Genomic DNA, 13,435 nt, shown 5'->3' on the forward strand with positions numbered 1-13,435 from the left:
ATCACCCTCTTAACTGGTTTCATCTCCATTTAGTCTCAATCTGAAGATTTGGTTTTACTTTTGATAATAATTTCTATGATTTCTTCCTTACTAATGAAATGTCTCTGGGTCTTTCTCTTTACACTCTTTAATAGATTCCATGTGTCTTTAATAGGATTCTTCTTTTCTTTGATTTCACCACATTTATTTTTGTAGCTATATGAACATTCTCACAGTAGTAGTTAACTTATTTTTATATTTCACATATTTATTTGCCACTTCTTTAGTTTTTTGTTTTACAGATTCTCTGTATCATGTATTTTTCCTTTTGACAGAATCTTTTAATCCTTCTTTGATCAATAGATGATCTTTGTTATTGTTTTCTTTGTTTAACATTTCTTCCTAATTCTGCATTTCTTACAGCTTTATTCACATTGTTGTCTAGATATTCTGATTCCCAGTCACTTGTAATAAATAGCTCTTTTCCACCAGCTCCTACTCAGCCTTGCTCCACTTGACCCTACTGGCCTTGCCTCTACTCCACTCAGCCTCACTTGTTTTCCATTACAATAGAACGACCACGGCGTGGGCGGAGTCATCGGAGCTTTCTCCGTCATGCACAAGTAATCACCCCGATGTGATGCTTCACTGTCCGGTGTTTCGGTTTCGCTGGTGCTCCTGTTAACTGGTGACTTCTGCCACAAGCTGTTAGTAGCTACTGATGTTAAAATAAGAACAACAAACCATACGATACTTTAAATTCTAATGGAAATGTGGTTAAACAGCGTTCACCAGGACAGCTGCAGACTTTGGTCGTTTTTTGTTTTTTATTGTGTTCTGGTTTAAAAAATGGCGGGTGAATGAGCAGCCTGCCGTCTCCTCGTCTTCGCTCGCTTGGAACCTCAGTGTACTACGGTCTACCAAGAAAGTACCTCGTAGCAGGGACCATCATGTAGTGGAAAAGTGTCAAAAGTGAGTAGAGTCAAGTGGAGTAAGGCTGAGAAGGTGGAGCAGCACCTTAACCTATTTAAGGTGCTGCTCTGGTGAGGACAGGTAACTTGTTTAGAACGTATTCAGGAGCAACACTGATCAGGTCCAATCAGCAGTTTTTACTTTGGACATGTCAAAGTATTTATTTGATATCCACAGTCCAATTGTTGATTCCTGTCCTCAATGACTCGCCCAATACTGAGTTCCTCTAACACAATAAATGTTTCCTCCTACTGCCACTCTCCCTGGCCCGGTTCACAAACTGTGTCTGCACACCTGGCATCCATTAGGTGGAGGCTTTAGAACCTCCACCTTGCCCTAGCTCCACCTAGTGGGCAAACATACATTCTAAACCCAAATGGCCAGTCAATAGGAGGGCAAACACAAACAGAAACAAACAAACCCATATGAAACCTTAAATGGCTCCTACAGTAGGAACTAGAGGAAAAGTGCATTAAGTTTATTTTGGTAACTCCATTAAGTCCTCAGTCCAAACCCGTCTGTATTACCGTCTGGTGTCCTGATTGGTTTGTAAACAGTTGATGTTGTTGGGAACACTGGTTGTACATCAGGCAATTTGACTGTTGATGATGATGAGTAACAGTGATATGACCACTTTTTTCAGTAATGAGTAATCTAACGTGTTACTATTTCCAAACCAGTAATCAGATTAAAGTTACTTCTTATATTAAGTCCATGCGCGTTACTATTGCAGTGTTACTATTGCAGTGTTACTATTGTAGTGTTACTATTTTAGCATTACTATTGTAGTTTTACTATTGTAGTGTTACTATTGTAGCGTTACTATTGTAGCATTACTATTGTAGCAATACTTTTGTTGCATTATTATTGTAGTGTTACTATTGTGGTGTTACTATTGTAGCATTACTATTGTAGCATTACTATTGTAGCATTACTATTTTAGCGTTACTATTGTAGCTTTACTATTGTAGCGTTACTATTGTAGCGTTACTATTGTGGCGTAACTATTGTAGCTTTACTATTGTGGCGTAACTATTGTAGCTTTACTATTGTAGCATTACTATTGTAGTGTTACTATTGCAGCGTTACTATTGTAGCATTACTATTGTAGCATTACTTTTGTTGCATTATTATTGTAGTGTTACTATTGTAGCCTAATTATTGTAGCGTTACTATTGTGGCGTTACTATTGTAGCATTACTTTTGTTGCATTATTATTGTAGTGTTACTATTGTAGCCTAATTATTGTAGCATTACTATTGTACCCTTACTATTGCAGCATTACTATTGCAGCATTACTATTTTAGCGTTACTATTGTAGCTTTACTATTGTGGCGTTACTATTGTAGCATTACTATTGTAGTGTTACTATTGCAGCGTTACTATAGTAGCATTACTATTGTAGTGTTACTATTGCAGCGTTACTATTGTAGCATTACTTTTGTTGCATTATTATTGTAGTGTTACTATTGTAACCTAATTATTGTAGCGTTACTATTGTGGCGTTACTATTGTAGCCTAACTATTGTAGCATTACTATTGTAGCCTTACTATTGCAGCATTACTATTGCAGCGTTACTATTGTAGCTTTACTATTGTAGCGTTACTATTGTAGCGTTACTATTGTAGCGTTACTTTTGTAGCGTTACTATTGTAGCCTTACTATTGGAGCAATACTATTGCAGCATTACTATTGTAGCTTTACTATTGTAGCGTTACTATTGTAGCCTTACTATTGTAGCCTTACTATTGGAGCAATACTATTGCAGCATTACTATTGCAGCGTTACTATTGTAGCTTTACTATTGTAGCGTTACTATTGTGGCGTTACTATTGTAGCCTAACTATTGTAGCATTACTATTGTAGCCTTACTATTGCAGCATTACTATTGTAGCTTTACTATTGTAGCGTTACTATTGTAGCGTTACTATTGTAGCCTTACTATTGCAGCGTTACTATTGCAGCGTTACTATTGTAGCTTTACTATTGTAGCGTTACTATTGTAGCGTTACTATTGTAGCCTTACTATTGCAGCATTACTATTGTAGCTTTACTATTGTAGCTTTACTATTGCAGCGTTACTATTGTAGCTTTACTATTGTAGCGTTACTATTGTAGCGTTACTATTGTAGCCTTACTATTGCAGCATTACTATTGTAGCTTTACTATTGCAGCGTTACTATTGCAGCGTTACTATTGTAGCTTTACTATTGTAGCGTTACTATTGTAGCGTTACTATTGTAGCCTTACTATTGCAGCATTACTATTGCAGCGTTACTATTGTAGCTTTACTATTGTAGCGTTACTATTGTAGCGTTACTATTGTAGCCTTACTATTGCAGCATTACTATTGTAGCTTTACTATTGTAGCGTTACTATTGTAGCGTTACTATTGTAGCCTTACTATTGCAGCGTTACTATTGTAGCTTTACTATTGTAGCGTTACTATTGTAGCGTTACTATTGTAGCGTTACTATTGTAGCGTTACTATTGTAGCGTTACTATTGTAGCCTTACTATTGGAGCAATACTATTGTAGCCTTACTATTGTAACATTACTATTGTGGTGTTACTATTGTAGCATTATTATTGTAGCATGATTAATGTAGTGTTACTATTGTAGCATTACTATTGTAGTGATACAATTGTAGCATTATTATTGTAGCATTACTATTGTGGTGTTACTATTGTAGCATTTCTATTGTAGCAATACTATTTTAGCCTTACTATTGTAGGATTTTTTATTGTAGCATTACTATTTTAGCATTACTATTGTAGCGATACTATTGTAGCATTACTATTTTAGCATTACTATTGTAGCGATACTATTGTAGCATTACTATTTTAGCGTTACTATTGTAGCTTTACTATTGTAGCGTTACTATTGTAGCGTTACTATTGTAGCCTTACTATTGTAGCATTACTATTGTAGCATTACTATTGTGGCATTACTATTGTAGCATTACTATTGTAGCATTACTATTGTAGCATTACTATTGTAGCGTCACTATTGTAGCGTTACTATTGTAGCATTACTATTGTAGCGTTACTATTGTAGCATTAGTATTGTAGCATTACTATTGTAGCATTACTACTGCGTCCAGCAGGAAGAGATTCTTCTCTACAAAGACACTTTATTATTAAACAGAAGCGGCTGCTCGTTCTCTCCTCCAAACTAACAGACACACACAGAGCATGCAGTCTGACCTGACCCGCCCCCTTCTCCACTCTCAGCCAATCACAGACAAACTCACTCTCACTAATTCAGGTGACACAAAAGAATTAGAACCAAGAAATGTCAACACTAAACCATATCATTGCTACAAGAACTGCAGAGATGTTGAACTCTTTTTGTATTTTTTTTCTTTTTCAATCAATCAATCAATCAATCAATCAATCAATCAATCAATCAATCAATCAATCAATCGATCAATCAATCAATCAATCACTCAGATACTTTATTTGCCCCAGAGGGGGGTAATTAAAAGGTCGGATAGAGCAGATAGAGCAGATAGTGCAAATATATAAATAGATCACTAGTTTAATGAAGGTTAAAGGTTAAATATCTAACAGCAGGAGGCCAGGCAGTGATCAGAACTGAGTTTGTGGCAAAAAGGAGTAACTAGTAATCAGTACTTGGATTACTTTTTCAAACTAACTGTGGCAACACTGATTAGTATTGATCAAAGAGTCATGACTCATGAACAAAACATGGAATCTGATGAGCATCAGAAAACCTCGGGGCACCACCTGTTTAACAGGAAATGATGCCAATTTATATCAGTCTCATCAAGATGTACTGTACAAAACTATTCATTTAGAATTTGAATTCATAGTTTAATAATAACAATTAACACAATTAATCATAAAGGATGAAGAATTTCAGAGTTCCTGACATAGAAGAGGTCGACATTTCATTCACCTTTCTACACATTAATAAGACAGCAAGTAGTGACAGTAGGATTCCTAAGATTATATTCATTGTGAAGAAAACTACACAGGTTCTGTGTGAGGGTCAGAAAGTAAAGACAGTGGTTCATGAAGCTTCATCTGGCCATCACTAGAATAAACTATTCTATTCTATTTTGTCCCGTCGCTGTGCATCACTCCACTGATTTGACTGGTTGCTCCATAAGAAGTACTGGTCACTGTGAGGCTCTTGCCTCTGCTCTCTCATCCTCCTCTCTTTCCTTGGTGGATCCTCAGCCTCCTAAGTGATGATATTTTCATCCAGCCACAGGAGCACACCTGAAGTGAGTGTCCTGCTGCTGCTGGGCTTGTCTCATGTGTGGTGTTCTTGCTCGTAGTCGTGTCGGTGTCAGAGTCTGAGGCAGAACTCTGTGACATGGAGCATCACAAACACAGTGAGTGGAGGAAGTAAAGCTGCTGCTCTCCACCTGAACTTACACTGGAAACTTTACTTTGTAGTTTTACTTCCTGATTAATAGAGGAGAAAATATCAAGAGGCTGCAGTGTTCTACTGAGATGTTTTACTGATGTTCTAGAGATGTGAGGAGGAGAACAGAGAGTGGTGGATATTAATGATCAATAAAGTCAGAACCTGAGAGCTTCCAGTTTACAGTGAGGACTCTCCAGTCCAGCCGACAGCAGCTTCACTCCTGAATCCTGCAGGTTGTTGTCACTCAGGTCCAGATGTGTCAGACTGGAGGACTGAGAGCTGAGGACTGAGGACAGAGCTCCACAGCTTCTCTCTGTCAGACCACATCTGCTCAACCTGAAGAAGAAGCAACAATGAAAACCAGTTCAATGTTTGTCATGGACTCAGTTCTACATATTTGTTCATGAACCACGTACACAGCTTTGTTGGAGGCTTTGACCACTGGCAGCAGCTTCAGAAGAGCCTCCTCTGAAGCAGAGTATTTCTTCAGGTCAAACTCCTTCAGATCTTCTTCTGATGACAGTAAGATGAAGACCAGAGCTGACCACTGAGCAGGAGACAGTCTATCAGTGGAGAGACGTCCTGATCTCAGGGACTGTTGGATCTCCTCCACCAGAGAACCATCGTTCAGTTCATTCAGACAGTGGAACAGATTGATGCTTCTCTCTGCAGACAGATTCTCACTCAGCTTCTTCTTGATGTACTGGACTGTTTCCTGATTGGTCTGTGAGCTACTTCCTGTCTGTGTCAGCAGACCTCGGAGGAGACTCTGGTTGGTCTCCAGTGAAAGACCCAGGAGGAAGCGGAGGAACAAGTCCAGGTGTCCATTTGGACTCTTCAAGGCCTCGTCCACTGCTCTCTGGTGGAGATGGTGTAGATTGTTCTTCATCAGGACTGTTTGTTGTTGTTTATCCAGGAGGTTGATCCCAGAGCTGATGAAGGTCTGAATGAGATGGTAGAGATTGTTCTTCATCAGGACTGTTGACCACCAGGAGGTTTGTTGTTGTTCATCCAGGAGGTTGATTCCAGAGCTGATGAAGGTCTGATGGACATGAAGAGCAGCCAGAAACTCCTGAAGGCTCAGATGGATGAAGCAGAAGACCTTGTCCTGGTACAGGCCTTGCTCCTCTTTAAAGACCTGTGTGAACATTCCTGAGTACAGTGAGGCTGCTCTGAGATCCAGGCCACACTCTGTCAGGTCGGAGTCATAGAAGATCAGATTTCCTTTCTGCAGCTCATCAAAAGCCAGTTTTCCCAGAGACTCCACCATCTCCCTGCTCTCTGGACTCCAGTGTGGATCTGTGGCAGCTCCTCCATCATACTTGACCTTCTTGACTTTGGCCTGGACCACCAGGTGGTGGATGTACATCTGAGTCATGGTCTTGGGCAGCTCTCCTCCCTCTCTGCTCTTCAACACCTCCTCCAGAACTGTAGCAGTGATCCAGCAGAAGACTGGGATGTGGCACATGATGTGGAGGCTTCGTGAGGTCTTGATGTGGGAGATGATCCTGCTGGCCTGCTGCTCCTCTCTGAACCTCCTCCTGAAGTACTCCTCCTTCTGAGGGTCAGTGAACCCTCGGACCTCCGTCACCATGCCCACACAGTCAGGAGGGATGAGATTGGCTGCTGCAGGTCGTGTGGTGATCCAGAGGCGAGCAGAGGGAAGCAGGTTCCCCCTGATGAGGTTTGTCAGCAGCACATCCACTGAGGTGGACTCTGTCACATCAGTCAGGATCTCAGGGTGCTGGAAGTCCAGAGGGAGTCGACACTCATCCAGACCGTCAAAGATGAAGACCACCTGGAGGTCTTCAAAGCTGCAGAGTCCTGCTTCTTTGGTTGGAGTGAAGAAGTGATGAACAAGTCCCACCAAGCTGAACTTCTTCTCCTTCAGCACATTCAGCTCTCTGAAGGTGAATGGAAATGTGAAGTGGACGTCCTGGTTGCTTTGGTCTTCAGCCCAGTCCAGAGTGAACTTCTGTGTCAGGACTGTTTTCCCAATGCCAGCCACTCCCTTTGTCAGCACTGTTCTGATTGGTGGAGATCTTCCAGGTGAGGCTTTAAAGAGGTCTCCTGGTCTGATGCTGCTTTCTGCTCTGGCTGCTCTCCTGGATGCTGTTTCAATCTGTCTGACCTCATGTTCCTCATTGACCTCTGCAGTCCCTCCCTCTGTGATGTGGAGCTCTGTGTAGATCTGCTTCAGGATGGTGGACTCTCCTGCTTTAGAGAGCCCCTCAAACACAACCTGGAACCTCTCCTTCAGGGCACATTTCACCTTCTGTTGGCAGACTCCAGCAGAAGTTCCTGAAAAGAAGAAACCAGGAATGAGTTGAGTGTGTTTGACATTGAATGTGAAGATGACAGTGTGTTAGTGGAGATGTTTCTCCTCCATCAGCTCCATCCAGCTCCTCAGTGGAGACCAAACAGCCTCTGGTCTGATGCAGATGTTTGCATCACATGAGCAGCAGAGTTCAGGAACTCTCTTTGTGTCTCCTCTTCTCTGCTGCTTGTTTTGGACTTTCTGCCTGTTTCACACTTTCTGTGTCGGACCTGGAAATGACCTGTGTTCTCTGGATGGACTCTGTTTCTGACTGCTTTCTGCTCCAGCTGAGAACATTTCAGCTTCATCTCCATCCTGTGAAATGAGATCAAATCCTCTTACTGCTCCTCAGACGCTCAGCCAGCTCCTCCTGCTTCATCCTCCTCAGGAAGTCCAAGGTGATCCTCAGAAATGACTCTCTGCTGCTCCTCTGCTCTTCATCCTCATCCTCCCTCTCACTCTCTGAGCATGCTGGGTAATCTGGACTCAGGAGCTTCTTCATCTGCTTCAGCTCCTTCTTCATGAAAGTCACCATGTTGTCCTCCAGCAGCTGGAACAGAGAAACATCTGGAGTTGACTTTGAGCTGAAACTGAAGCCAGATTGAGATGTGAGTGTAAATCCAGTGCAGAGAGCAGGATGGACAACATGTGAAGCCAAATCACACTTCATGTGGGATCTCCAGCAGAAGCAGCTTCAAGCATCAGTGAAGCCTGGAAGCTGGATGAAGGTTGGACTGTTTCACTTTGGACCTGAATGGATCTAATAAGCTGAGTGTCTGTTTCATGTTTCAGCTGGAAGTCACAGCAGCTTCTTCTGTCTCATGATGTGACAGTAAAGTGTTGAATGGAGACGTGTTCTCACCATAAATGTGGAGTCCAGATGTCTTTGATGCTGAGGGGCGGAGCCACCAGGGAGAAGCTGGGAGCTCTGCTCGCTCACGCTGCAGAAACATGTTGACTTTGTTAAAGCTGCTGTGTGGTGTGATGAGGAATCCTGAGACAAACACTGGTTCTCACCCCTCATCAGCACTTCCTGCTCCACATTTAAAGGTTAAGAGTTCCTCCTTAGAGCAGTCACTCTTCATGGACACACAGCTGGATGGAAACCCAGAGTCCGAGCTAAAAACAAACACAACATCAGGAACAGACTGACTGGAACAATGGAAGATACATGGAAGAACTGAGACTTTGATTCACTAAGTCAGACTTTGTGAAAATACTGTGAGAATATTTAATAGTTATAAACTGTAGTTCCACATTTAAAGTTACTCTACCAGAAAAACAATCTTCAAAATGTACTTCCTATAAAACATCTCCCTTCTGCAGAGAGAATAAACCAAAACACCAAAACAAGACCATCAACACTCATTTGGACTCATTTCCAACCTGCAGTTTCCCAAATCGATCCACCAAAGTTGATGTTTACAAACAAAACATCAAACTGTGTTGATGTTTCCTAACTGACATCATCTTGGGAAATCTGTCACAAGGGTTTCTGGGATATCAAAGATGGCGTCGCAGAAACTGAAGCAAAATGATCAACATTGGACCGATTCAGCCCAAAATAAAAGACTGGACTTTCTCAGAGAAAGAGGATTAGAACCTCCAGAATATTCTTAAATGTTGTGAAACTGATCATTAATCAGCAAGAGGTCAACACACTGGTGTGTTCCTTTAAATTTAAATGCAGGAATTATGTGTTTGTGTGAGTGTCATGACGAATTCCATTCAGAATAGTGTAAATGTATCAGAGATCAACATCAACAACTGAAACTGGATCCTACATTTTTCATGTTTCCCAAATGGATTCTGGTCGAATAACTTTAAAGTTAAAAATCATTCAGTTCAAATCTTTTACATCCCCCCATCCCCCTCTCCTCTGGTGTTCCCCAGGGCTCTGTACTTGGTCCCACCTTCTTCATTGTCCATCTCCTCCACTTGTCCATATTTCTCATAAATACCTCATGAAGTTTCTTTGCTATGCAGACGACACTCAGCTCTATGTCTCCACCAAACCACCTCCACCCTCCCACCCACCTCCATCAGTGACTATCTACAGGACATCAAGTCCTGGTTCTTCTTCAAATTGATCAAACTCAGCAGTGATAAAGAAGTTTTCCTCATAAGATTCAGGTCCATTAAAGCTCCTAGTTTGTTTACCATCATGGACAGCTCCTCTGGTTCCCCTCCAATCAGGGTGAGGAGTCTGGGTGTCTTCCTCGACAGCACTCTGTTATTTCCAACCCACATCAATAGAATGACTGAGTCAGCATATTTCCACCCTGGTAACATCAAGCACTGTTGCTCCTCCCTCTCACCCAGCAGCATCTCCACACTGCTCCACACCCTGGTCACCTCCACCTTTTATCTTCTCTCTGGTCTCCCTCTCAAATCCTCCAGAAACTCCACCTGCTGTCACGTTCTTCTGTATGAATCATCATCAGAACACCTTCCATCCTTCACATGACACTGCTTCTCCAGAAACTCCACTGACTTCAGTTCAACAGCTTCACTTCACAATTCTTTTCCAGACATTCAAGTTCCTGATGAAGCTCCTCCCTCTGTACCTCATTGATCTCCTCTGTCCCTCACCCTCCTCCTTCACGTCTCACCAACGTCCACAGTACTTCTCTGACCTCCTCTCTCAGCCTCACTGACCTCCAGCCTGGATGAACATCAGGAGGTCCAGAGCCTTCAGCCAGCAACTCTGGAACTTCTTCTCAACCAACATCCAAATCATCCAATCACGGACAACTTTCAAATCTTGTCTTCAAACTTTGAAACCAGCAGATTCATCATCAAAATAGGACTTTTGAAAGAGTGTAGGATCAGACTTTACTGGTCAGTTTGTAGTTTGGACTCTTGTACTAAAATACTGGAAATGAATCTTAGAGTGAGCACAACTTCTCTCACTCTGGTTTTGAGGAAAGAAAAGGAAATAAATAGTTTCTTACTTTGTGTCTGAAGGTCCAGGTTCAGTACTGAAGTTTGGTGGAGGATCATTGGACCGGTCACTCTTCATAGACAAGCTGCTGGATACTGAAGACCCTGCTGTGTGTGTGAGCTTCTGACGTCTACGTCTACGTACACACACACACACACACACACACACACACACACACACACACACACACACACACACACACACACACACACACACACACACACACACACACACACACACACACACACACACACACACACACACACACACAGTCAAAATGCTGTATTAGATCAACAGATCACACTTGGTTCTTCTCATTTCATTTCCTGTTTTCAACAAAAGAACTTTAATGTTATTTTCTTCTGGAAAAGTTTTCAGGAATTGATCAGTAAAAATATGTTTGATGAAAGAACTTCAATAAGCTTCATGTCATTTCCAATCTGCCATTTGTTTCAAAGTTCCTGGAAAAGTAGTAGCATCTGACCTGGACTCTGACTTTTCCCACAATAATCAGTATGAACAGTTCCAGTCTGGTTTCCCTCAATGAAGCTCAGAAACAGAACCTCTCATCAGAATCACCATCAACCACCTGACTCTGGACTTTTACCCTCCTCCTCCTCCTCCAACTCCTCTTCCTCCTCCTCCTCCTCCTCCTCCTCCTCCTCCTCCTCGAATCAACAACTCCATTTAACCCTCCTCTACAGACTGACATCCATCAGACTGTCCATCACATCACTGGATTGGTTCCATTCAATTCCATTTGATTCAATTCAATTCATAGAGAACCACAATACTCTCAAGGTACTTCTACAGAGAAAAAACTCAACTGTTCCACCACAGCAAGTAAACGCAACAGTAGAAAGAAAAAACATTTTAACAGGAAGAAAAGTCTAGAACCAGACTCAGTGGAGGAGACTTTCTGTAGAACCAGACTCAGAGGAGAAGACTTTCTGTAGAACCAGACTCAGAGGAGAAGACTTCTGTAGAACCAGACCCAGAGGAGAAGACTTTCTGTAGAACCAGACCCAGAGGAGGAGACTTTCTGTAGAACCAGACTCAGAGGAAGATACTTTCGGTAGAACCAGACTTAGAGGAGGAAACCTTCAGTAGAACCAGACTCAGAGGAGAAACCTTCCGTAGAACCAGACTCAGATGAGGAGACTTTCTGTAGAACCAGACTTTGTCAGGATTCGGTGGGTCCGGTCCTGGCAGTTTTATGTTTTGTGTTCTGTTTGTTTTGGTGAGTGTCTTTCTGTTCGTGTGTGTGTGTGTGGTGTTCCTTCCTCCCCCTCGCATTGTGACAGCAGACGAGGCGCAGCCGTGGGGGAGGATAACTCGCTTCACCTGTGGCTCATCAGCGGCTCCACCCTTAAAAGCCTGGAGCTGCCAGTGGTCGTCGCCAGTCCGTACCTCCTATGAGAATAGTCGTCTGTGCCAGCTCTCTCTTCAGAGTTTTGTCCCCTGGTGATGATCCCTGAGCCCCCCACAGTTCCGGTTTTCCTGTGCACTCCCGGACCTCGCCATCCTCTCCCATCCGGCACCGTGGAGAAGCTTCTCTGCAGTCTTTTCTGGGAGCTGAAGATCCCCCTTGTTTAATAAACTTTTGACTTTTTTCACCTCTCTAACAAACGTGGTCTCGTGTGTTCTGCATCTTGGGTCTGCCCTCCCGGAACCATGACAGAACGGACTGGCCAGAACGCAGACACCGTTGGAACACCCACAGAGGTCGCCCAGCTCCGTCATGCCATTTCGCAGCAGGGAGCCCATCTGGGTCAAGTGGACCAGACACTTCAAGCCATGATGACTCGGATACAAGCCCAGTTCAATCGGTTGGAGCAGCAACTGGATCAGCTGCCGGCTGCTGCCTCAGACGCTCCAGCCTCATCCGTCCAGAACCCCTCTGCACCGGTAAGCCCACCCGAACGCCTTCAATCCCGGATTCCTACGCCAGATTGTTTACCGGGGATCTGAACCGTTGCCGGGGATTTTTGCTGCAGTGCGAGCAGGTGTTTTCACTCCAGCCAGCTGTGTTTGGAGCCGACGCAGCAAAGATTCAGTTCATTTTAGGTCTACTGCGGGACCGTGCCCTTACATGGGCGGAGGCTAATAGTTTTCCCACTCCACTCACCCACTTAAGTTATAATGAGTTTCTAGAGGATTTTAAGTTGGTTTTTGATCATCCGGCTCGAGGCGGGGACGCAGCGCGCCGGCTACACGAGCTCCGGCAACGGTCCCGGTCTGTGGCAGAGTATGCGGTGGAGTTTTGGACATTAGTCCCGGACGTCACTTGGAATGACTCCGCCCGCCGGGATGCCTTCTTACGAGGCTTAAATGACATTATAACAGACCGTTTAACCCTTGTTGAGTCACCAACAGAATTAAAAGCCTTGGTCCGCCTGGCTATCAGGGTGGACAACCGGATCAAGGAGCAACGGGCAGGACGGAGCCGCCCCCCCACACCAGCTTCCAACCAGCGGCCGCTGAGCTCGGAGTCCCAGCGGGCCTTTCCCAGCCCCGCCTCTCGCAGTGAGGCCGCCGGAGATTCAGAGGAGCCCATGCAACTTGGTCGCTCCCGCCTCACCCCAGCAGAGTGGAACAGACGCTTAAAGAATGGTGACTGCCTCTACTGTGGTAAGCCAGGCCACTTCATCTCCAACTGTCCAGCCACGTTAAGACTAGACTTGTCCGGCCGTGTAGGGGTCCGGATGAGTCATAACTTAGACCCTGCCCAGGTAAAATGATTGTTGCTCCCTGCAAGAGTACAAATTAGCCCGGCAGCCCTAAATTTGACAGTGTTCATAGATAGCGGAGCAGAGGACAACTT

General features: G+C 43.6%; 1 protein-coding gene across 2 annotated transcripts in view; it reads right to left on the reverse strand.

The window, feature by feature from the left end:
• LOC308128128 (NACHT, LRR and PYD domains-containing protein 3-like) overlaps nt 1-13,435 on the reverse strand; it is a 43,103-nt gene that overhangs the window by 24,358 nt on the left and 5,310 nt on the right. For both annotated transcript variants that reach the window (XM_080493774.1, XM_080493775.1), the window contains exons 2-6: nt 8,685-8,786; nt 8,530-8,608; nt 8,010-8,217; nt 5,767-7,651; nt 5,513-5,686 (exon numbers count right to left, since the gene is read on the reverse strand). In XM_080493774.1, the coding sequence (XP_080349900.1) occupies nt 5,513-5,686; nt 5,767-7,651; nt 8,010-8,217; nt 8,530-8,608; nt 8,685-8,786 (2,448 nt within the window). The remainder of the gene's footprint in view (nt 1-5,512; nt 5,687-5,766; nt 7,652-8,009; nt 8,218-8,529; nt 8,609-8,684; nt 8,787-13,435) is intronic.

This window comes from Lipophrys pholis (genome assembly GCF_963383615.2).
Source record: "Lipophrys pholis genome assembly, contig: SCAFFOLD_25, whole genome shotgun sequence".
Taxonomy (NCBI): Eukaryota; Metazoa; Chordata; class Actinopteri; order Blenniiformes; family Blenniidae; genus Lipophrys; species Lipophrys pholis.